This window comes from Chroicocephalus ridibundus, chromosome 1 (genome assembly GCF_963924245.1).
Source record: "Chroicocephalus ridibundus chromosome 1, bChrRid1.1, whole genome shotgun sequence".
NCBI lineage: Eukaryota > Metazoa > Chordata > Aves > Charadriiformes > Laridae > Chroicocephalus > Chroicocephalus ridibundus.
The window spans coordinates 5,847,900-5,871,836 of NC_086284.1; the positions used below are offsets into that span (position 1 = coordinate 5,847,900).

Sequence of the window (23,937 nt, forward strand, 5' to 3'; positions counted from 1 at the left end):
CCCAGACACCAGTCAGGCATCAGGCTGTCTGAATATGAGCAGACATACAAATGACAAATGTGCGGAGGAACAGGAGAAGCTGGGAAAAAAAAGATGAGAATGTATTTTTCACGCTGAGGTTAGCACACTTGCCCTGAACACAATCCCAAAACCTAATGAATCAGAAAGTGTAATTGTTACATAGACTAATTTCAAAACAGTACTACTCATTAAAGATTAAGGGAAAGAAAAGGAACATGGGGTTCAGACCTTTTATTCAAATTTTGTCATATTAGCTCCTCATTGGTAATCATTTTATGGTTCACATTTATTCAATACTTCATTCACAGGATTCTGTCAAGGCTCTCTAATATGTGCCAAGTACAAGCTTCATTAACTGAGTTATCTTTCAGCTCTGCGTTATCTGTGGTTACCAAGCCAATGTTAGTCAATGACATTTTAATGTTAAAAAGCAAAACAAAAAAGCAACACAAAGGCAACTACATGTCTATTGGTGTTTTTTGCAATCAGATTTCCAATGTTTCATTACATTTGAATACTTACATATTTCATGCTTGACACGCTTTGGAGCCCCATTAGAGAAAATGAGGCTTACAGGGGTGTTTATTAAGTTCTGAGCTATTTAGACTTCCATGGTGCCAGCCTGTCTTCTAGAAATGTTGGACTTTATCTCTGGAACTCTGTTTCATTGGCACCTGGTGGCCAAGGCTGAGAGGACTCCTTTGCTGTGATAGATCTCTTTTGCTGTCCCTTCAAAGCAGAAATCATCCCATAGGCTCGACGCTGGAGGCTATTGGAAATTTGGAGGGGGTGGTTGTTTTACAAGGTGTTTGTTTTATTCCTCGGTGCTTTGTTAGCTTAGCTGGCCCTTCTGAATAGCATTTCTTGGGTTTTTCATTCTGACAAGAAGTAGAGAGGGAACGATAAACTGCATGTCTTTTTGGAAATCAAAGAGGAAAACTGCGAGGAGGAAAATTTTGAAAAATACCTCTTTTGGAGTAAGCCAAGATAACTTCCAAATAGTCACAGTTAGTCATCTTATAGCTGCTTAAGGAAGATCTTGGGGAACCTAGTACAATTTGTGCAGAAGCCATGATGTCCTGCTCCTCTATAAAGGATTCTGAATTCCTGTGGTGCTGTTGCCCCAATAAAGGCTTGCTGTTAGATGTAGAAAGCTGTATCTGACTTCCCATGTATCCTACCGATGCGGTGGGATCTGCAAAAATTCAGTGCTGCCTACAAATATAAATATTTATATAAATATTTAGCATTGAAATATAATATATAGCAGGATAATCAGTGCATCTTCCCACTGTATAAGACTCACGCGCATACATGATGTAAGAGAGCCACTGCAGCCCGCATTAAGGTTCTCCTTCCTGTGGGGAAATATAACCACACACTTTATATCACTCAAACATTATGGAACAAGTTAAAAAGAACATGTTCAAATAAGGGGACAGTTGCAATTTTAGGAAATCAAGAAGTAAATCACTTTGTGGGATTCCCTTATCTTTTGCAAATCCCATAAGATCTTTGGTGACTGCAGAGGGTAAGAACCTCAATAGTTTTGTCGCGTCAAGAAAATCCTGCACAGCTGCAGTAATTTTCCGTAGGAAGATTTCATAGCTTGTGCTTTCATCTACACCTTTTTTCTAATGTTCCTTAACTTGAGAAGAAGAAAAAAAAGGGATTGTAAGGCAAGGGAAATAGTTGCTAATCCTAGTCAAGGTATATTAAATTCAGTGATGCTCAGACATAACGTTCAGAATTTGTATATGAATGAAATTAAAAATATTCTGGGAGGAAAAGCTACCTAAATGTCAGAAAAAAAAGAAATACAAGCTATAAAATCCTGTGAAAAATCACATAGACCAGAGTAAAATAGATGTGCTGTCTGTACTTAGCAAAGAAATCACAGAGGGTATGCAAATAGAGAATGAAAATGACACATTTTTACTTGATTCAAAAGCATTATCCATAATAGCATCTGCAATGTGTCTGCAATAATAGGGTGTAAATTGGAATTTACATAACAGATCTTTGGAAACAGGCTCTGAGTCACAGTCTGAAATTGGTATCTCCAGTAGCGAAAGTCAACCGATAGCAGGAGAACTTCACAAACCACCTATTGCATATTCCAGGATTCACCCATCGCCCCCCCTTCCTGTCTGCGCAGAGTATTCATCTCTGGCATCAGTTGTAATAAAAACTCAAATAACTGGTCTTGGAAACGTTTGGTGTGTTGGTCCTGATTAGACAAGTCATTTTCTCTGGGATGAATTAAGTTCTTGTGAACGGTGATAGATTGACAGCCCTAAAAACTGGAAATCCTCTATTTATGTTCATTTCTCTCAGACTGGAATTAATACACTGTTCCTGTCTTCCTTTGTCTGCAACCAGCACATTCCCGAGACTGCAGTTTTTGGTGCGTTCCTTGACTATCTTCCCGTGTTCCTCTGCCTCTCAGCAGAGAGGACTTAGCCAAGCAGTCATGGCTGCTGCATGTTGAGTGGGAAATGAGTCACCAAATCAGCTAAGCCAGCAGTAGGATTCTTCCACTGTTGTTTTTATTACCTCCATGGTCAGGGCTTCAGTTAAGCTACAGTCCCCAGTAATATTCAGTCCAAGGATGGTTGGATGCCTTGATTCACATGGTGCTGCAGAGCTGAGGTCAGAACTGATTTTGTTCTGATATTCCTTGTCCGTACAGTCCATGGTCATTGCTCTGGCCTTCCCTTTAGTTTGCTGGCTGATGTACAGAATTTTTCAGGGCTAACAAGTATTAAATCCGAATCCAGTATGGCATTATTAATTTTGGGTGAGCTTTCCTAGGTCAGACTTATGAATACTCCATTAGATTCCTGGGAATAATCTGTCTGTCCAAATGTAGGTGACCAGTATGGACCCCTTTTTTTGAGCTGCTTGTTCTCTATTGTATTCATATACAGTAGACAGAACAGCACTTTTAAGGTGTTCCTCTGACCTTTTTCAGGGTATAGGGTAAAATGAATTGGAACCCTAAAACCACTCAGTTCTCCCGTGGAATATACACCCTAGTTCCATGTCTAACCTCACAAAGCCAGAGCTGGATACAAGTTCAAGCAGAGTAATGGCACCTTTGTAATTAACACCTTCTTTTTTTGGCTAGATCCCCTCAACCACCCTAAGGTTTTGGTATAACCAGCCATAGTTAATGGCAAGGTAGTGTGAATCAATACCGGGTGAGGAGGGAAGGGATGGGATGTAGCTCACACATCTTTGTATTTTATGTGTCTAAATATCCAAGAGGCTACAGCGGTATCGTAAATGTTCCTCTCCTGAATCCAAGTCCTAATCCAGATTTCAGAAGTGTCATTAAATGTCATGGTAATTTTTGATACCATTTATTGTAATTTAGGACTGTGTACAGTTTGTTCACTTCTGAGATCTCTAATTAGTACATGAGTGTTAGTTTTTCATGGTACAGAAGTCTGTCTGGTAAGTATTAGATTGATACCATATACTTTTTTTTAGATAAGGCATCAGATAAGTGTTGTGCATTAATGACTTACAAGCATAAACCTACTAAAATCAGAGAGGAATAAGTTTCCTGTATCCCACATCCAGTGTGCTGAACTGTCAGTCTCCCTCCAGTTCCATCAAATATTTTAGTTTTTCTTTGTTTACAGAAAGCATGTGAAAAAATACACTTGGTAGTTAATAAAAAAACCTAAAATACTAATATAATCAGCACTAGGTTGGTCTTTCCTAAATGTTTGCCTTCCCCAATTTACCTCCCTCAGACTCTTGGCTAACAAATACTTTGAGTTTGAGATCTCTGATCTTTACATCTTTCTTCACCATATGTTGTTTCATTTTCCTGGCACCTCAGTTTTTATGCCTCATACATTTTTTACTCAGTTTGAGTACGTCTCTAACAATACAAACTATTGGATTTTGTTAAATTGTATAACCTTGACACAGTTTTATGGCTTTACCTAAACTCAGTCTATGATTAAATGTATTCTCAGTCTTCTTGTTGACTTAACTATTGAAAGTTGTCTGGCAAAACAGGCAGAATAAACTTCACTGGGAGCTGTATATCCATCATAAAATTGCTCTAAAGTGTTATCTGTCCAGGGTGGTTGTATTTTTCATGCTTTATCACAACTCAGCATCACAGACAGATTGCAGTTTGCAACCTGCAGTTGTTCATCGGAGTTAACTTGGCTGTCAGGACAGCTTTTTTGCAGTGCTTTAAGCTTTCATAACTTTTGTGCATGAAACTGAACTATTCTTTTCTAACCAGCTGGGGGATCAATGCATGTGTCATTAGAGCATATGGAATAAGGCTTTGTTACCCTTTTGAGTTTGATTTAGGATATGTAGCATCCCAGCCTTCACACTTTTTAGGAGTGCCTCGACAGAAATGTGTGGAACAACTCAAATCATGAACCTTAAAAATATTTTACTTCTGTTTTAGATCATCCTCCAAACCTTCAAAATCATTCAAGACTTAGAACTCCACCACCTCCAATATCACATGCTCACACCCCAAATCAACATCATGCGGCCTCCATCAATTCCCTAAACAGAGGGAACTTCACTCCACGCAGCAACCCCAGTCCAGCTCCTACGGACCACTCTCTTTCTGGAGAACAACCAGCCAGCACTCAAGAGCCAGCCCATGCTCAGGACAACTGGTTACTTAACAGCAACATCCCACTGGAGACTAGGTAGGTCATTTTCTTTAATACTTTAAAATATTCTGACTGTGCGTGCTGAGGATGTTATGGAAAATAACATCTGTATTTCTACATCTGTACAGCTAGCCATTCAGTCTGCGAACTGGTGTTTGGCTTAAGTATTTTATGTCGTATTTATTATTCCTTCTGTCTTTTTATTTGGACTAGGAGAAGAGGAAATTGCTCTTCTTTCATAAACTAAAAATATTGTCTTTAACAGCTGCTCATAAGGTTATTTTCCTCATTTAGAATTGGAATTGGGATCATAGATTAAAATGTTCTTGGTTTTCTTTCTTTTATTTTCCTTTAATGTCTTTCTTCCTATGTGGTAGGATAAATCAATATCCTATTTAAGAAACTGAAATCAGTCAATATATTGAAAAAATTTAGCCTTCTCTCTGTGCCTCATCAAGCAGATACTTTTGTAGTACATCATTGAGGAAAGGCTGATCTTGTTTTACCTAATGAGGAGAGGTCAGCTGCAGCATTTTACTGTCCTACAACATTGCTCCAGGAAGCATGAAACACTGGATAGCAGGGCATCAGTCAATTAATGATGCTTCCCTTTAGCATTTAAATTAATTTACAGCTATGCAACACACAAGGAATGTGGCAAAGGTGCACTGAGTTGCTCTAGTTCGTAGCTTTGTTTAGGTTCTATGTAGGTTCTGGAAAAGGCACTTGTCATAGTCCTCAGCCTCAGTCCTCCCATCCAACGGTGAGTGCATCTACTTCTTGCTGTCCCACTTGAAATCCAGTTTTTGCATTTTCCCGAGGTTTTGTTTCACCATTTCCTTTGCTTATGAGAAACCACTGGAGATGCTGGAGGCATTAGCCCCCATAAATGGTATCTTTTTCAGCCTGGAGAGAGGTCTGCCAGGCCTAACACTGTGCACTTAGCTGCCTTTTTTCCCCTCGTTTGTCTTACCTTTTCAAAACAACAAGAAAGATTTTAGACAGCAAAAAATATATACTAACTTAAAACTGAGACAGGGGCCAAATTTGTCACGTCAATGCCTGCGGGAATCTCACTGAGATCAGTGGTAGCTGTGTCTGTATCCTGGGACAAAATGTACCCAGTTTTGCCAGCTTCTGCTAAGAAAATAGTTTTTAAAAATGAACGTGTCTGTCGATCTTTTTTGAGAATGAGCTATGTCTGCTGGCCCTCTGAAACTTCCAAAACAGACCTCAATCTAACATTTGATGGCATTTAAGGATAATTAATTTCTCTGCGACTGCTTGATTAAAAAGACCCAACTAAGAAGCTGTATCCAAAAGATTAAGACAAAATTACAAGCAAGTACTGCAAGTGTGATTTGGCAACAGTTTCAGTAATTACATTGTGTTTCTAATTCTTGAGCATATATACCCAAGCAGTGACTTTTATGTGTTATTTCTTTTGAAAAAAAACCCAACAACAAAAAAAAGGAATTACATTAAAAAATACTTAGGCCCCACTCCTGCAGCCCTTTTGTGAATAATCAACTATAATTCTGGAGGAAGCCTCGTGCCTTTTCCAAAACCAGGTTGTGAATTCTTTGGAGAAGAGATAATATACAGTTCTAATAGTGCCTCATCCTCACATGTGACTGGAGTCTCTCAGAACCTACCACCTTCCAATTGAGAGGGAGCGTCCTTGCTGCCGGATCAGTTGAGGAATGTCAGAGATAAAAGATCTTTACTGAAAACATCCTGCCCCCATTTGTCCAATCCTGTTGGCAATCAGAGAGGGACAACCCTACCACATGGTAATAAACGCAGGAGTTCATAGACAGAACACTTACCTGCTAGTCCTGGACTGCTCCTGTTGGACTGTAAATGAGTACATCCCTAAAGGCTCTTTCATTTCTTCTCCATGAAATCATTGTGGCTGAAATGTTTTCAAGATCTGAAGCAGACCGTTCTTGCTGCGAGTTGGGTTGGTCACATTATTGCTGTTAACCAGACTGAACATTGGAGTTCTACCTGCATGAAGAGATCCTTCTGCATCATTTGATGATTTCACTTGCCTCACAAATCAGTCACATTTGTAACTGATCCTTAGTTTAACCATTTTATTAATTAGGCACATTAACAGGTCATCTCAAGACTGATGTTTTGGCTTTTGACACATTAGTGGGAATGGTGTAATTTTGCCTAGTGTCCCTTCAGATAACGAAGATGTTGGAAAAGAATGTGTAATTTTATGCCAAACAACAAATGAGCACATTTACAGAGCACAACTGACAGGCTTTTGTTGCTTCACTAAACAGCATCAAGAAAATAAAACGTGTTATAATGGTGTCATAATGCAAAGAGGCTGTGCTGCATAGATGATCAGTAAATCTGTGACAAATCTCCACTCTAGCAGTCTGCTCTTCCGACGTGCAGAGATTTTTCCGTTTCTTTTGGTGGGAATTCTGTAGGCATAAAAGACCAGGCTGCAGAGCTGTTTAGCCCCATTCCACCTCTTCCAGGAAGTCGACCTTCCCCACTGCGAAGATTTTTAGAACCAAAAAAAGACCTCCACCTAAGAGAACAACATGTCCAATATGTAAAAAAATAAATCCTGGCCAAGAGACATTAATCCAAGAATTAAGGCCTTTGAAGTAAAGCAATAGGAGATTATAGTAATCTCATGTCAAAAATGGAATTGTATTTCTGTTGAATATCCGATTTTTAAAAATCCCGTATTAGTCAACAGAGAGAGAAAACACCAAGAAAAAGCTACGTCTTTTAAACAGGGATTGTCACAAGCTGTGAAACGTGCCTGCAGTTATAGATTTTAAGCACCCCAGAGTCTGAAGAGGCTCGATTTTGACTGCTGTGGATTCCAGGCAGTGTTCAGGACTGGGAATTTAGGATGGTTTGGCATTGCCTGGAAATTTCCATCCTTGCAAAGGCAAGCAGAGATGTGTAGCACGAGTCTACAACACAATAAGCATGTCCTTTGTCTGAGAACTTTATATGTTGCAAGAGGAAGAGCCCCCTCCTCTTCTCTCCCTTCTTTCCATTAGTTTCCCTTTACTCCCTTTTCTCTCCTTCCTCTTTCTTTTCCTGTCTGCTCTCTTTTTTGTTGCTTTAAAAGCAATATATTATCAAGGGTGTGACGAGAAGATCTTTGCTCAGCAGTCACTCTGACAGGTAAGTCAGTTCCCCCCATATTTATTCCTCACTATTCCTTCTTCTGCGGCCTGTTCCTTTACATTTTAACCTTGCAGGAACAAATAAATGCCGACTAGATGGACATTTAGTTGACAAACCAACAGCTTTCAGGAGACTTCCATTCCCAGGAAATTTCATGTGGTAATCACGTAAGGTCAGACTCTGCCACCACAACTCATAACGGGAAGGGAGAGTGGTTTGTAACGAGACAGCTCTTCACAGGTAATCTCCAGGGGAGCAGCCTCTGGCCAGCCTTCAGTAAGGAGGACGGTCATGCATTAGTCACCTCAGCGACCCAGCGACCTCTCTGTTACAAATACGTATATTTTAAAATTATATAACCCTCCCCTCTTCTGTTTTATTGACAACCCGCAACTGAAATTCATGGAACCAATTTGACATGGATTTTAACTACTGATGAACTTTTATTGATTGGTGTGTTGCTAGATGCCTTGCCTCTTACCCATTAAATGCTCAGCGCATGCACATATGTTACTTCTTTTTGCATTGAATTCAACATCCAACCTTTCCTGCATTCCCAGGGAATGTGAGGAAGCCGCAAACACTTGGGGATGGATTGATGTCTCAAGTGCCATGGCACACAGCTCATGCATGTCGAACCACTTGACTCCAAAGCTATGAATAGGAGTCACTTTACTTTCATTCAGAGGGAGGAGTAGATCTGTTCTGTCGAAGCAGACCAGAGGCCTCCAAAAGCAGGGAGTTGAGCTAAACAAGCGCTGGCATTAGCAGCAGGAAGAGGAGGAAGTAGAAATGAAAATTAAGGTTGAGGACATTTTAGAAGAGACGGTATCGAGGTTTGCATAATGTGAGAGGGCTCGTTTCTCGTGGTAGGGCATGTTACCTGGATCCAGTTTTTTTGTCAGAGGAGTTCTTCTTTGAGCTCACATCATGTCCCTTACATCCTGTAAGCGCTTAATCCTGTGTAAGTGATAGAGTGTCACAATGCTGTTACGTTCCTTTTGCTAGTTTTGGCCAGGGAATTTAATGCTGAAAACAGACATGGGCCAAATCAGGACTGGTTTTTTTTTTTGTTTTGTTTTAAAAAAAGATGGGAAGAATATTTTTTTGCCAGGTCTTGAGAAACAAGCCTGAAGGTGAGAAAGACACAGTCTGTTCCCAGCTGTGCCTCTGACTTAATTCTTTATGTTCCTGCTATTCTCCTCAAAAGGTACAAAACAGTTTAGCATATATGGGTCAAAATGTGACTCATCAAAGTACATGCTGGGGAGGCAAGATATTGCGGAATTCCACTATTGTGTGCAAAAGTCAAAACCAGGCTTTTTCACATACAATCTTTCTTATTGCCTCTATTATCCAGATTACAGCCAATTCTCTGGCATTGGAATTTGGGTTACCACAGAACTTTTTCCAGCTTCTATCTGCTTATCACCGAGGGACTTTTATTTGGAATACTCATTTTGAGTAAAATTTGCATTTTGAAACTTCTAAATAACACGTTATTGTTCCACAAAGGAAAACAAATTAATCAAATTGGCAATTAAAAAGTTCTTGAATGCAAAACTGAAACGTAAGCAAAGGAGTGACAGATTTTTGCTGGAAATCCATGAGGATGTTAGATGGAACTGTGCTACCAGGTATTGGCCACAGTGGGGTATAGATTCTGTGCTGTGCCTTTTCAGAGTAACAGTAACACGGACGCAGGAGTCTAACGAGGTTACAGCTGTGCTGGATTGAAATCTGGTCTTTTGAATCCAGCAATTCAGAAGGTTTCACGTGTCACTGGCAATAAATAGTGTGAAATGAACAAAGACATCAACTTTTTTTTATACATGCACATGGGCGTGTGTGCTTATATGTGTGTATATGCATATATATAGTGTATAGAGAGAGAAGTGAACATTCTTAAAAGCTATATATGTATATGTGTAGCATCTTATACATATAAATATATGGTCCATCCTTCTAATTCCATGCACAACTGCACTGTAACCATTGTGGTTTATAAGATCACACTTCATATATGCATGACTCACTGGCTTCATTCATGTTTCCATATGTATGTAGAAACATAGCAAAGCAGACATTCCTAGAGACATTGCAGGACAACCTCATTGAGATGGACATTCTCACCTCCTCCCGACATGACGGTGCTTACAATGATGGGTATGTGACACTTACGTGGTCTTCCTGTTTACTGTACAGTCATTATGATCCTTGCATGAAAGCATTTGGTCACATCAATGATGTTTAAGGGCAACACCATTGCTGGCCTCTTCCAAGATGGCTTTAAAAAACATGAGGTTCTGGAGCTTGGAGCACTGTGTCCTGTACATATTAATGGCAGACTCGTTAATATGCTAGTGAGCCACAGCATGCCATTTGCTTTTTTCCCTTGTTGTTTTGAAAGTCATTTCATTAGTAAGAAGTACCTACGGCAATTTTGAGTCCCATATAAACTAAGATTAATTTAATTTTTGCAAAAATCTTAAACCATTATTGTACCGGCAGCCTGATAGTTCATTGTTAAACTGAATTTCCACATACACTATCTTACAAGTGTCCACTAGTGGTGTATGTAAGCCAAACCTTTGATTTTGACTTAACCACCTTTCTGGCATCTTTATCTAATTTTTGATCACTTAAATTTTAAGTTATAAGCAGGTTTTAACTTGACATTTAATGCCAATAGTGTTGGCCTTACATTCGCAGTTTCTAATCTGGTAGCCATCATTAACTGAAGATCTAATTGGTGTATGTGAACACTGCAGGTACCTCTTTGCTCAGAACAGATACATCTGTGTCTAAATAAGTACTTTCCAAAACACGATAGTATCTGACTCTTGTAAAAATGAATGTTTTGATGTAGAGCATTAGTAGAAATAATGAATCTTTCTCTAATGCTCAGCAGTCATGCTTAGAGTACCAATAAAACCATGGCTGTAATACTACAAACACCTATTTTGGAGAATTATGTGTTACTTTATACTGCATGAATCAGTGGCTTTTCTGCATGGTGATGTTTCTGCATGTGTCGTTTCCCCCCCGTGACTGCACAAGTGGCTTCAAGGGGAAAATAGAGTCACGTCTTCATCTGATATAACCCACTGGCTTGACTGACTCCCATGGGCCCATGCTGATGGCATTTATGCTGGCTGCAAATCTGTCCCCATAAACCATGGGAGAAGGTGCAAACTGCTCTGGGGCTGTTTCTCAGTCCTCACAAGCTTCATTTTTATGTGATATCAGCATGGTGATAGACGAGTCAGATCTGTTTCCCAATTTCATTCCCGGAATTTGAATGCCTCGTACTTCATGATGTCCCACCAAAATTAGGTTTTTCATTTAGGATTCCCGTGGAGAGCACTCTCATTGGGACATTTCATTTCAGGAGCTCATGGTCTGCAGTGGATTCTTTTTGTGCTGACTTTCATGAGTCTCATACAAAGTCCTCATAGGCTGGCTCTCAGGCTGCGTTTGTAGTAACGGGTAAAATGCAGTGCCTCCCAATGTGTCACTGGACAGGAAACGCTGTTGCCTTTGACAGTAATTCACACTTTTTAAAGGTAGGCATCAAACTGTGGTGCTCTGGACTGCTTTCTGGAAGCAGGTGCCTCTCCCCACTAGCGATACGCAAGACTTGAATTCTGGACTTTGATGCTTTAACAGTGCCATTGTCCGTCACTTAAATTTGCTGGGCGGGGACAGTGTGAATATTCCCCTCTGTGACAATTTGGGTGCTATGGAATGGCTCAAGCTCTATTTCCCCATCTCCATTCACCGACACCATACAAAAAAAGCTCTCATGCAGTGATCAATGAATTGGTAAACGCCCTCCCCTCTTTAATCCGATCCATGCTCCTCTTCAGTCTCTGTAGGGCAATTCTGTGGGAGCGTGAGCAGGCCCCCGGTGCTGCCCGTGCCACCAGTCTGTCGTAGCTGTGCTTGGGGTATTCATCTCGCTCTAACGCCAGCTCTTCCACAGAGGGGACTCCTGCCCTTGAGGAGTTCTCTGTGGCATTGTTGGCACTGTGATTTTTTCGTTTTGTTTTCCTTTACTCTGTGTGACTTGCCTTTGATTTTTATTCTTCTCTTTCGTGCATGCCGTCCATGTCCGTAGCCAGCATTGTGTGGAGCTGCTTTCCTCGTCCCGGCAGCAGTCGCCATCCTCCTACCCCACGTCTCCCTCGGCTTCGATCTGTGTGAGGAATCACTTGCTGTTGGTCTTTCTTCCCTCAGGCACTTCCTGTTCAAACCTGGAGGCACCTCTCCCCTTTTTTGTACAACGTCGCCGGGATATCCCTTGACGTCCAGCACTGTGTACTCACCTCCCCCTAGGCCCCTTCCCAGAAGTACCTTCTCTAGGCCTGCCTTTAACCTGAAGAAACCCTATAAGTACTGTAACTGGAAGTGCGCTGCTCTGAGTGCCATTGTCATCTCGGTCACGCTGGTGATCCTGCTGGCATATTTCATAGGTAAGCTTATTTCTGGATTTTATTTCTCTGCTTTTCTGTTGTTTCTCTACAAACCCACCCATAATGCTAAAATTTGGGAACTGGAGAGTCCATATTGTGGTACAAAGTAACAGGGAAATAAGGCCTCTGTTGACTTAATTGAGGTTGCAGTGGTATGGCAGGGAGCCTAACACATGTCCTAGAGCCAGGAGAGCTTAGTAAAACATGAACTTGGAACAGGTTGCCCAGAGAAGCTGTGACTGCCCCATCCCTGGAGGTGTTCAAGGCCAGGTTGGACGGGGCTTGGAGCATCCTGGTCTAGTGGGAGGTGTCCGGGCCCAGGGCAGGGGGTTGGAACTAGATGATCTTTAAGGTCCCTTCCAACCCAAACCATTCTATGATTCCATGAGTCATACATTGCCCTCCCTTTAATGGCATGGACTGTTTACTTTCTGCAGAGGAAAGTGTACCTGGCACAGGACAAACCCACCAGGTTTTCTGAAAGCAACCCATTAAAACAGGCAGTGAGCTCCATGTCCCAGTCACAGTCGCATCCAGGTCCGTGGGAATTCTCTGACGTTGACTTTGACAGGAGCAGGGTCCTGACACCTAAAAATATGGTTTTATTCTGTCTTGTGGTGGCACATCATAGCCATTTAATCAATGATATTGAAGTTCACAGGGTGATCTCGAAGACGGGGAAGGACTGAGTTTAGATTGTGGTCCAACAGAACCTTCACTGAGTACGGGAGTTGTGGAAATTTGCTACTTGGGTGGAGCAGCAGTGGATTTTTCTTGTGCTGTGCATAATCTAAATTTCTTTGGTTTATAAGGGTTGTCATTGTTCACTGCAAAAAAGTGGTCTCAGTGTTTGTGGCAAAAGTAATTGAAATGTTAGAAGTGAAAATTACATTTTTTTGGCCTGTAAAGTTGGGGTGTTACCGTTACTTTTTCTTCAGTTGGGTTTGATATTTGTGTTACAAATGTCTTACAAAGGCCCAGTCCTAGACTGCTATTTTAAACTGTCAGTGGTGCAAACTGTAGTTGTCAGACACTTACAGATGTGATCATAGGTAAAAAAGCCCATTTCTCATAGCACAAATGAGTCTTTTTGATTTCGCTGTGACTTCCTGTACAGTAATGATCTATAAAAGGTTGTGGTTAGAATTACAAATCTTTGCCTGGATCGAAAGATTTTTGCTTTCATTTCACATGAGTATAATTAGCACTACCACAAAGGATTGCTTTTACTGCGTTCCTTTTATGTACACTTCTTTAATGACTGATACTTTTCCACTTCTGCCTTGCATCATGCTCTGGTCACTTTCATGCCTCCTGTAAGAGGAGCAGGAATGATTAATTAACCCACATTAAATCAGCAGCAGTTTGATGAAATATGCAGTCAATTTTCATCATTTACTACGTATATTTGGACTCGCCTTTCTCATTTGTCTGGTATTCTCCTTATGCCCTGAACATCGTTCCTTTGGACATTATCTCAGTGTGTGAGAGGAGTATCGTTATAACTCAGAATAGCGCTGCCTGTTAATTCTGACGGAGGAGGTGTGTGATAGATTAAGAAGACTTTGGTTTGCCATTCGGTATTTTCCAATTCAAACCCCTTTTTCAGAGGTCTGAAAAGATGAGGCTCCTGTTTAAAATCGCGGTTAATGTGGTTAAAAGGTGGGTTCACTGAGTGCTCTCCCGTTCTTTCTTCCACATTCAGATGAATTCTGTGGCATTTGCCAGGCTCCACGGATGGCTGGCAAGGTGCCAGAAATGCTGATCAGGTTGAACTGCTGTAATTATGGGTCATAATTACTAATTTCTAAAGGAACTATCAATTATTAAAAATCAAATTCGATGGTTCAGTTCAGCATAAACATATTTAGCAAAGATTGTCTCTACCAGACCCAGTGTTCTAATCAACAAGCAAAAAGGCAGATATTTAATTAGATTTTGATGAAAAATTGTGTTTAATTTCAAGTATAATCAATTATTAATTACTGTAATGAGTGACTCTGGCGGGGTTTACTAATTAACTCATTTAAAAATTATGAATAACCTTTTCATTTGTAATTATTTTCTACATCCTGTCAAGTTGCAGATGAGAATTGTATCACCTAACCCAAAAGAAAAAAAAAAAGGAATCAGGGAGTCAAAATGTTTGTATTTTCACTAAGTTAAGCTGAGACATTTTGCGTTCCCGTAAAAACTAGGCAGTTCTTAACAGGAGCTTGTGTATTCTTTTCAATAACCTGGTCTGTTTGCAAAACAAATTACTGTTTTTCCTCCAGGGTTGTTTTTTTTTTTCCCCAATATTTGCGTAGTTGCATTTTCTTACAGATACCTTTCCTCATTTAAGCGGTGTCTTGCTCTTTTCGATGCTATGGGGACTATTTGAGTGGTAAGGTATAACTTAATCATGAGTAAGAAGGTCTAATCTATATATAACAGCTCACGAGCGTTGGGAACTTGGCTACTTTCCACCTGCTTTTGTTAGTTAAAACAACCATAGAAATTATCTTTTTAATGGTCATTTTCATCATCTAAAGCAAACTGAGGTCGTTGGACAGACTCCCATTTAAGTGAAGGGACTTTGGATGGGGTCCCGTAGCAGTGGCTTGGCATTTACTCTATATTTTTATACACTGATTGGTTAATGGAAATACTTCAGAATAATGTTCAGGGCTTCAGGATGCTCTTCACAGCATCAGGCATGTCGCAGTCAGCCCTAGAAGTGTTCAGGGCCAGCCTGGATGGAGCTTTGAGCAACCTGGTCTAGTGGGAGGTGTCCCTGCCCAGGGCAGGGGGGTTGGAACTAGAACACCTTTAGGGTTCCTTCCAACCTAAAACCATTCTATGATTTAAATATCAAAAACTACCCATCGCAAGCCTTACCTACCTGTACAAGTGTGTGGAGCTGGAGACATCAGGGGATCCAGGAGAGACTCTGCTGTTGGCGATGCGTTTTGTGTGAGAGATGCTCAGACACACCTGTGATGGACGGCCGTGTGAGGCAGGCAGAGCTGCATGGAAACCACAAGGCATTGGGTTATTTCTGAAGGTCTTTGCTGAAGCCACTTCATTTTTTTTAATTCATCTGAAGCATTGGCAAAATAGCTTGTTTAACGGTAAAAGGCAGAGTTTTTATTATTTTATGAATGTCTTTATGCTATTTAATAGTCAGGTTCATTTATCTTGCTGGGCTTTTTCAAAGAAGAGGCATAAATAGAAGTCCATGGAAGCTGAACAGCTGGTATCATGTGTCAACACTGTGATCAAGCGGAAGGTTTTACAGGGCTGAATCACTGGTCTGGAGAGATAATGACAAACAAAATATAACAGGGTGTATTAAGCACCAGAAGCTGGTTTTCATTTGAATTAACCAGCTTTTGATTGACTTTTGCCACCTTTTCAAATATTCCGAGACACACACTAAGGCAGTGGCGACAATGCACATCAAAGTTTTGCACACACAGAGCTTATGCAAATCTCGTGAGCTCCACAGAAGCTTGTCTCTGTGGAGCGAGAAGACCAAAGAGAAAAGCAGTGGCAGATCGGGGCTGTAACATTAAAATGGCAGGAACGGCTGGAACCACTGAAATAAAAGGCCTTTTTAAGCAGCTTGTAACTGACCTGCGAATTTGCGGTTCCAGGAGGTCGTGGAGAGACACCACTTTAAAATTATATTTCCCATTTTAGGACTGTCCATTCAATTGACAGCTAGACAAGGAAAATTTTCATGACTTTTGCTGGGACGTGAAGGGGTCCGTATGCCATGGAGTGCTGCCTTGAAGGGCTAATTTATAGCCAGATTCTTGTGGCAGAGATAATACCACGTGGTGTGTTGCTATCCAAAATACTTTTGCCAGCTTTTCTGTACCTGGTAGATGCCAGGCCTGCTAGCATAGCACTGTAAAGAATCTCTGACATTGCTGTACTGCTCGGGAGGAAGATTTGTGAGTTTAGAAACAGAAAAGACCTGTTTGATTGTTCAGATCTCCATGCCCAGCAGCTGCTTGGCTCAATGCGTGGAACAGTTTCTAAATGAGTTAGTGATGGAGAATAGTTTCTTTCTTCTGAAACAGAAGGTATTATCCTCTGCCTGATGTAGATTCCAGACTAGATGGAAGTACAATTTGATGTAGTTAGGCACTTGCAATTTTCCTATACTTAAGCATGTGCTGCGGTTGCATTGCATGAACAGCAAGAAAGATGGGCATTTGATTTAGATTAAAGTTAGGGCTGGAAAACATATTATGCAGCCAAAACAGTCATTCGTTTGATTGGAGTCAGAGCTCTCTCTACTTTTCAGCTCTGTGTTCATTTGAACTCTGTACAGATGCAGCTTCACTTAAAGAACAGTGTTGCTTGCTACAGGCAAAATGCTTTGACAGTAAAACTGTGCTAGGACTATGATGTGTTTATAAAGTGTCTTTCTTTTTATTGTCTAAAAATCACCCTGAAAGCTAAATTTAGCTCAGTTTGTCCATGGGTCTTTGATGCTATGTTATAAACCCAATTTAAAGCAGCTCTCCAAAGCTCTTAGCTATCTAACTAGTTAGCTGTGGATGTATAGCATACCAATTACCATGGTGTTTACGTGCCACTTGAGATCAATAGGAAAAGTTGATAATGCTTAATTATTAAACTTGAGCTATATCTATTAATCCTACATGTATACCTTGAAATTAAGGGTCTTGTTCAAGTTAAAATATAAACCAATTTATTACCCTGCCAACAAGTTTCTTTCATTTTCTGCTTTAATATTTCTTTTCTGATCCCAGATTAAGTTCTATTTTGCTAGTGTTGCCATTTGTTCTTTTGATTTACAGGGATCTTTCAATGTTTTCTATTTCCATCTTATCTCAGATAAAATGCAGAAATGGTAGCTAAACAATCTGTTCTAGCAAAGCCTTTACATTATGAAGTCAATCTGTCACCTAAAGAGGAGCTTCCGGGTCTTTTCCTGGTACTTTCACATCTTCACAAAATTACTGCACACAGTTCACTCGGTAACTTTGGGTCTCATTTACTTCATTTTACCCTTAATCTATAAAACTGTGAGATCCAGTCTGAAAGGTGCGATAGTATTATCAGTAATATCTTTATATACTATATATGTTTGGGAAACACAACATTTCAGGGTCCTGGTTAAGAGAGACCATCATCACAACCCAACACTACCATTTCTATCTTGAATATGTGGTTTTTTTCTGTTAAAGCTGGTTCTCATTGTACCAAATGCATACAAGCATGGTTAGTGCCACTCCCTCACTAACTCGTACAGTTTAAATGTCATCTAGCTCTTTCTTTCATACCCAGTGACATTTGGGAAATACGGGCTTTATTCTTCTCTCGCACAAGCTCTTCTTAAACTGGAGCTACTCCATTTACTTTAGCGCTTGTTCAAATACGGTCAGAGTCGACGGCCTTGGTCCCAGTGTCTGCAACTGGAGCTGGACCAACCCTGGAAAAGTCTGCGTATATTTTTATGTATTCCCGATTCTGGAGATTGACCTGACTAAATACCTAATATATGTCAAGACAGACATTGACCCTGCCATCCAGTTTGGAATGATTTTCTTCTCTTTTTGGTTGTTGAGCTCCGGATTTTGCCCCTGTAAATTATCTCAGGAAAGCTAAAACATTAAAATAGTCTCAGCCCTGTGGATGCCATCAACGTGAGCTTCCAGCTGATCATTCAAAAGTGCATGATTTCAGACAAGTTTCAGGAATCTTTTTGCATCTCCCCCCCCCCTCAGAGAGATGGGAAGATCGCAGTGCTTTGTGTTAGTCTCAGTCACGCTTCACTCTTGTTGAGGAACACGTGTGGGCAGCTGCTGCGTGTAAAGTTTACAAGAGGCTGGTGGAATGGCGCTGAGCTCAGGAAAGCTGCCTGGGGGAGTCTGGCAAAAGAAACTTTCCCCGGCCAGATTCAGAAAGAGTTAGTGAATCGTTCAAATGTTTCAGCCCCAGTCGCTTTACTGACATTCCCCCTTCCTCCTCTCCCCATGCACGCACACACAGTGTTGTATAAAACACAGATAGATCACAGAATCACAGAATGGCAGGGGTTGGAAGGGCCCTCTGGAGATCACCCAGTCCAACCCCCTGCCAGAGCAGGGTCACCCAGAGCAGGTGGCACAGGAACGCGTCCAGGCGGGTTTGGAATGTCTCCAGAGACGGAGACTCCACCACCTCTCTGGGCAGCCCGTTCCAGTGCTCTGGCACCCTCACAGGAAAGAAGCTCCTCCTCGTGTTTAGATAGATCCCCAAAGTACAGCTCAGGATAGCTACATTAAGGATTGTTATGTATAGATTTCGCCTGACATGACCAAGAAATTGCATTTGGTTGTTAGCACTGTGCCTGTACATAAATAATTGTCAGAGAGATGAGAAAGACACAAAATTAAAACCAAGACGAGCTGTATTTGGTCCTATATTTCCCCCAGTTTTGTTGTCTTTAGTTGCAGCTTTAGGTACATGGTGGTATGAATTTTAACTCAGATCTTATTTTCCATTATCTGCAAAGTCAGAAAGAGCTGTTTGTATTATTAGAGGATTGTCTGCATCTTTTTTGATTTGGATTTTGTACTGTATGTTTGGATAGCAGCTACTGTTAGCTTTATAGTGTAGAATAAAGGAAGTACAAGTGATTTAACCGCAGCTTTAAAATAAAGGTGATGAAGGTACAAGATCCCACTTTAAAGCTATTCTTGTGAAGATCAATTCATTCAGGTGGGTGCTAAAAAACTCACCGTAGAAACTCCATTAAAGAACATTCACTGTTTTGACCTAAATAAGATCTGTAACCTGACATTAAACGTGTTAGGATAGGAGAAATATACGATGATGTATACACTATTGAAAGAGAGACACTGACAGAAAATATTACTGGAAAAGGATAGTAGAAGATAATATAAACCCACTAATTTTGTTAGAGTTGCCCAGTGCGGGTAAACTGGGAAGTATTAAAATTTAGGTATTCTGTTTGATAGCAACATGTTCTGAAACTCAGTGGCAAAGAGGTTAACACTTCTTCAAAGTCTACACTGATAAAGAGCCTGGTCAAGTACTGCGTCTTTTAGGAACTAATTTGGTGTTTATTGGAAGCCAGAAGAAGTAGAAAGATTCCCATAATTTTTATTTAAATCTTTTTCTTAATTTTCAATGTTAAAAGCCGTAAACACTGTCAGATCGTGTAGGCTGACCTCTTAGGACACTGAAGGCTCGTAAACTCCAGCTACTTTCTCTACCATTTTACATACCTATTTTAGTTCACTTTTTACCAACTTACACATGTAAGGATCTCATTAGCTCTTTTTGGCCGTAGAAATTACATTAGGATTTTGTTATACGGCATCTTCTTGTGCCTACTCCTTAAGTCATTTGCAGTCTCTGCTTTCTAGAAGCCAGTGTCCCATTCCACGGACATCTCTGCTGTGAGGACAGGCTGAGAGAGTTGGGGTTGTTGAGCCTGGAGAAGAGAAGGCTCCAGGGAGACCTTATAATGGTCTTCCAGTACCTAACAGGGGCCTACAGGAAAGATGAGGACAGACTTTTTAGCAGGGCCTGTAGCAATAGGACAAGGGGTAATGGCTTTAAAGTAAAAGAGGGGAGATTTAGACTAGACAGAAGGAAGAGTTTTTTACTCTGAGGGTGGTGAGACACTGGCCCAGGTTGCCCAGAGAGGTGGGAGATGCCCCATCCCTGGAGACATCCCAGGCCAGGTTGGCCGGGGCTCTGAGCAGCCTGGTCTAGTTGAAGATGTCCCTGCTCATGGCAGGGGGGTTGGGCTAGGTGGCTTTGAAAGGTCCCTTCCAACACAAACCATTCTATGATTCTATGATTCCATGAACTTGAGATCCATTGTCTGGCCTTTGATGCATTTTGTTTGAAAATGAAGCACGTTTTGTTTGAATCATTCAACTTTAAGTAGCTGTCCAGCTCTTCTATTTATCTGTTCGTCCTCGTCATTGTATTTGTCACTTGAATAGTCTTTGAGTCATCTGCACGTTTAGTCATCCGCATGTTTTTATATTTACTTATGTAACATTGATGTAAATGGTGGATAACTTCAGGCTGACTATAAATCGTTGAATTTCACAAGGAATTTTAACATGTGATGGTTATTCACCAGTGAGGATGACTTTAAGGTCTTTAAGTTAATTTTTAAGCACACATATACATTGCTTTTTGCCATTGGAAAGAGCTTGTTTCTTTAATCAAAAAAGTCATACCAAATTAAATCATATGTCTCACTAAACTGTAATCTTGTCAAAAAATGAGTAACTGTTTATTTCTTAAGATCTATTTTTCAGAAAAGCAATGGTTGGCCTGAGTTACCACACATTCACTTTCTTTATTCGTCGTCAGTTGAATTCTGTGTTATTTTTTCCATTGTTTTGTCTGTAATAGATGTCAGACTGCCTGATCTAAGTGACTTGCAACCTCTTTTTTTCTCTCCTTAAATATTTGTACATCACTAACCCTCTTCTAATCTCTTGGTAGCTGGTTCAGTATTAATCGGTGAGTGAGATTCCTCTTCTGCTAGCTCGTCTCATTTACTGGGTACACGTTAAATGAGCCTGCAGATTTGAAAATATTTGTCCTTGAATAGATGTAGTTTAATATAATTCTTGGTTATTAATGGCCTGGAAAAAAAACTTATTTCCTGTGAAATAATTGCGTTATAATAGTTATTTCCAAAAACCAGAACAAAAATTCTTACTGAACATCTTAGACTTTACTATAACATTATTAACAATTTCCCCATCTCCATCAAGTAAATAGCTGTATTGTTGCTCAGTTTACTAGCTTTCAATGCGCTTTAAAAATGTTCTATTGTTCTTTGTTTTTTTCAAGCTGTGTATTTTTTTCTTCATGTCTTCAGCTTCCTTTATCTATGCATGGTCTTAGATTTATATAGATTACTCTCTGTTTCCCTATTGTTCTTTGGTTTTATATATATATTTTTTTTTATTTCTGCTTATTGTTTTATTTTGACACTGAATGAAGAGCTGCTTTTGTCAACGCCTTATCCTCTTTCATCATTGTGAGATCTCTGGAAGAATGGCGTCCATTTAGAAGCAGACCACCAATACGACTGATGCCTTCACTGGCCGAAAGCAGGTCGAGGCTGTATATCCAGAGGGCTCCAGCTGATCCTGGAGTTTGCATCAGTGCGCCCTGAAACCACACATCAGTCACATTACATCACAATTTAGCCCCTTAGTCGCCTGATCCTTTCTTAAATTTAAGAAACTTTAATAACAAGGAGGAACGAGTTTAATTTTATCTGTTTTTATTAAATGGTAAGGTAAGGGCTCTCAGCTTTATAAGCTTTTATCAGTTGCTTTTAGTAAGTTTTTATATTTGTTATAAGCCCGCAGCAAAGAAAATAACAGCATTCTCACAGCGAATGTGCTGCCCTTGCCTTTATGACAGTGACACAGATGTGCTGCTATAATCTTCATTTCACGGCTTAGATTGACCTTTGCACACAGACGCTGAAAAGGAATCAATTTTATAGATCTTAATATCTACTGGAAAGAGTTCTCCTCGAGTCCGTGTTGTTTTATTTCATACTAATGAGCGTGAAATAACATAATTTAATTGCAGTTAAGTAGAGACAGAAAGAAATGTTTCCTGTAATGGGCTTTCTTTCAGTGTTTTGTAATACCATACATTTTTGTGGGTAACTGGTCGTAAGAGTAAGCTCGGTTAGGGATGTCACTGGCAGCGAACAATATTCCTCAGTTATAGTTCAGCGTTTCTCTCCCATCCTTTTCTAGCATAAATTAGAAGATGGCTTCAAAGCCTGATTTGCAGCCGGGTCATACATTTCTATTGGATATGTGCAGCGATGCATTCTCTAAGGTTTTTTACCTGTAGTTAAAGTTGAGCTATGTGGTAGATATACATCTTTATAGTGTTAAGTGAAGTGGTGTTGTTAAGTATACTGCCTAGGTAACATACCAGATGACCTGTAAAATAACGAACAAAAAGTGCAATCCACTCTTTCCCTCTGTGACAAGATTTCACCACCACTGTTTATGCTGAAACTTAAACGCTTCAAAAGAACCACTTGTGCAGCTCGCCGTGACATATCAGAATCTGATGCTCAATAAATAGGTATTTAGAGGTTGTTGAATCTCTGTGTTTAAGTGAAAAACTAATAAACTGTCCCACCATCACCAGCTTTTCCTATCTTCCACTTTATTTGATTTTATTGTACCTTAACTTACAAGCCTGCCCTTATTGCAGTCAGAAGCTTTTGCCTAGAAAGATGATGAGAACAGCATATGTTAGCTGTTTTCAAATATGGTAGCGCATAACACAGCAGCAACATTGCACCTTGCTTGCCTTGGACAACTGTAGCAGCACTTCATTATGCAAAGAGACTCTTTAAAAAGCAAAGCAGGACAAGGCAGTTAGCAGAGATGATGGCTATGCTTACACTAAGTATTTCGAAAGAAACTAATTGGACTATCAGTGGAGCAGAATCTTGTTTAATTATGGCAGAAATTATAATGAAATATTATTTCATTATAATGAAAAGGGCTTCCTGATGCTTTTGGTGAAAAAAAAAAAAATACCACAATCTAAGCATAATGATATTCCAAATGCTGGTCAGTAAGAGTTCATTTGTATTAGTGTACCTTCTCCGGTTAAGCTGGATCGTGGGCTACTCCGGGTTGTGAAACATGTACGTGGGACCATTCTGGGCCATCCAGGTGGTCCAGAACGGGTGCATTTCTCTAACTCTCATGGATGGTCACACCCAAACTATCTATTGAGAGTGAGCTCTCGTCCTTGCTAGCTGAACTGCGCACAGGAATTCAGAAGGTGTTGGCTGACCAGGGCTAAAATCATTGTCAGCTCCTTTCTAACAAATTAGTGTTATAGACTGTCAAGTTCCTTTGCTGTGCACTGTTTAATTCACTACTATCAACATAGTCTTTGGGGATGATGAAACAAGGCAGTGTACTATGTCCCAGAGCAAGAACTTTGATAAATCCATATTTAACGATGAGACAAAATGATCACGGCCTAAGTGATCTCAAGGGAACCAGTGAGAGGTGGGGTCTGGATTACTACTGCCAGTGTGGTCTTGTGCAAAATGCTACTCTTGGATCTACTGTTCTTTTATATTCATATTGCAGAAGCGTGGAGGTAAGGAAGAATCATGACACCTCTTTTCTATTAGGAAGAACAAGCAATGGTGTGTGCTTTGTCATATCCCTGATCCACCCAGGGTTGGCTGACACAGAACTAGAAAATCGGAGTTCACGCATGCTCGGTAGGGACCTATTTAGAGTGCAGTAGCAAAAATTGTCTGCACTGAGTGTATTCCTTCCCTTTCCAACCCCCTCCTACTGCTACCAACCAGGCTGCACATATGGCATCCCTAGAAAGCAATTGAACGTGCTTCAATGCTGGAGTTGCCAGGGTTGAGTGGCAATTTCTGTGCAATTGTTCTGCTTAGCGTTGGGCCAGTGGAAAAAAAATAGCCTGTGATGAGGGAATTAAAGGCTATTACAGAGTACATATGCATACAGGGGCTGATCTAAAATCACACAAGCAATCTTAATTCTGTTCTTTGCTCACTTTTGAGTGCTTGA

General features: G+C 40.4%; 1 protein-coding gene across 9 annotated transcripts in view; it reads left to right on the forward strand.

The window, feature by feature from the left end:
* The window catches only part of TENM4 (teneurin transmembrane protein 4), a 1,293,844-nt gene that overhangs the window by 1,069,375 nt on the left and 200,532 nt on the right, over positions 1-23,937 (forward strand). For all 9 annotated transcript variants that reach the window (XM_063326345.1, XM_063326336.1, XM_063326383.1 and 6 more), the window contains 3 exons: positions 4,466-4,718; positions 9,921-10,019; positions 12,093-12,328. In XM_063326345.1, the coding sequence (XP_063182415.1) occupies positions 4,466-4,718; positions 9,921-10,019; positions 12,093-12,328 (588 nt within the window). The remainder of the gene's footprint in view (positions 1-4,465; positions 4,719-9,920; positions 10,020-12,092; positions 12,329-23,937) is intronic.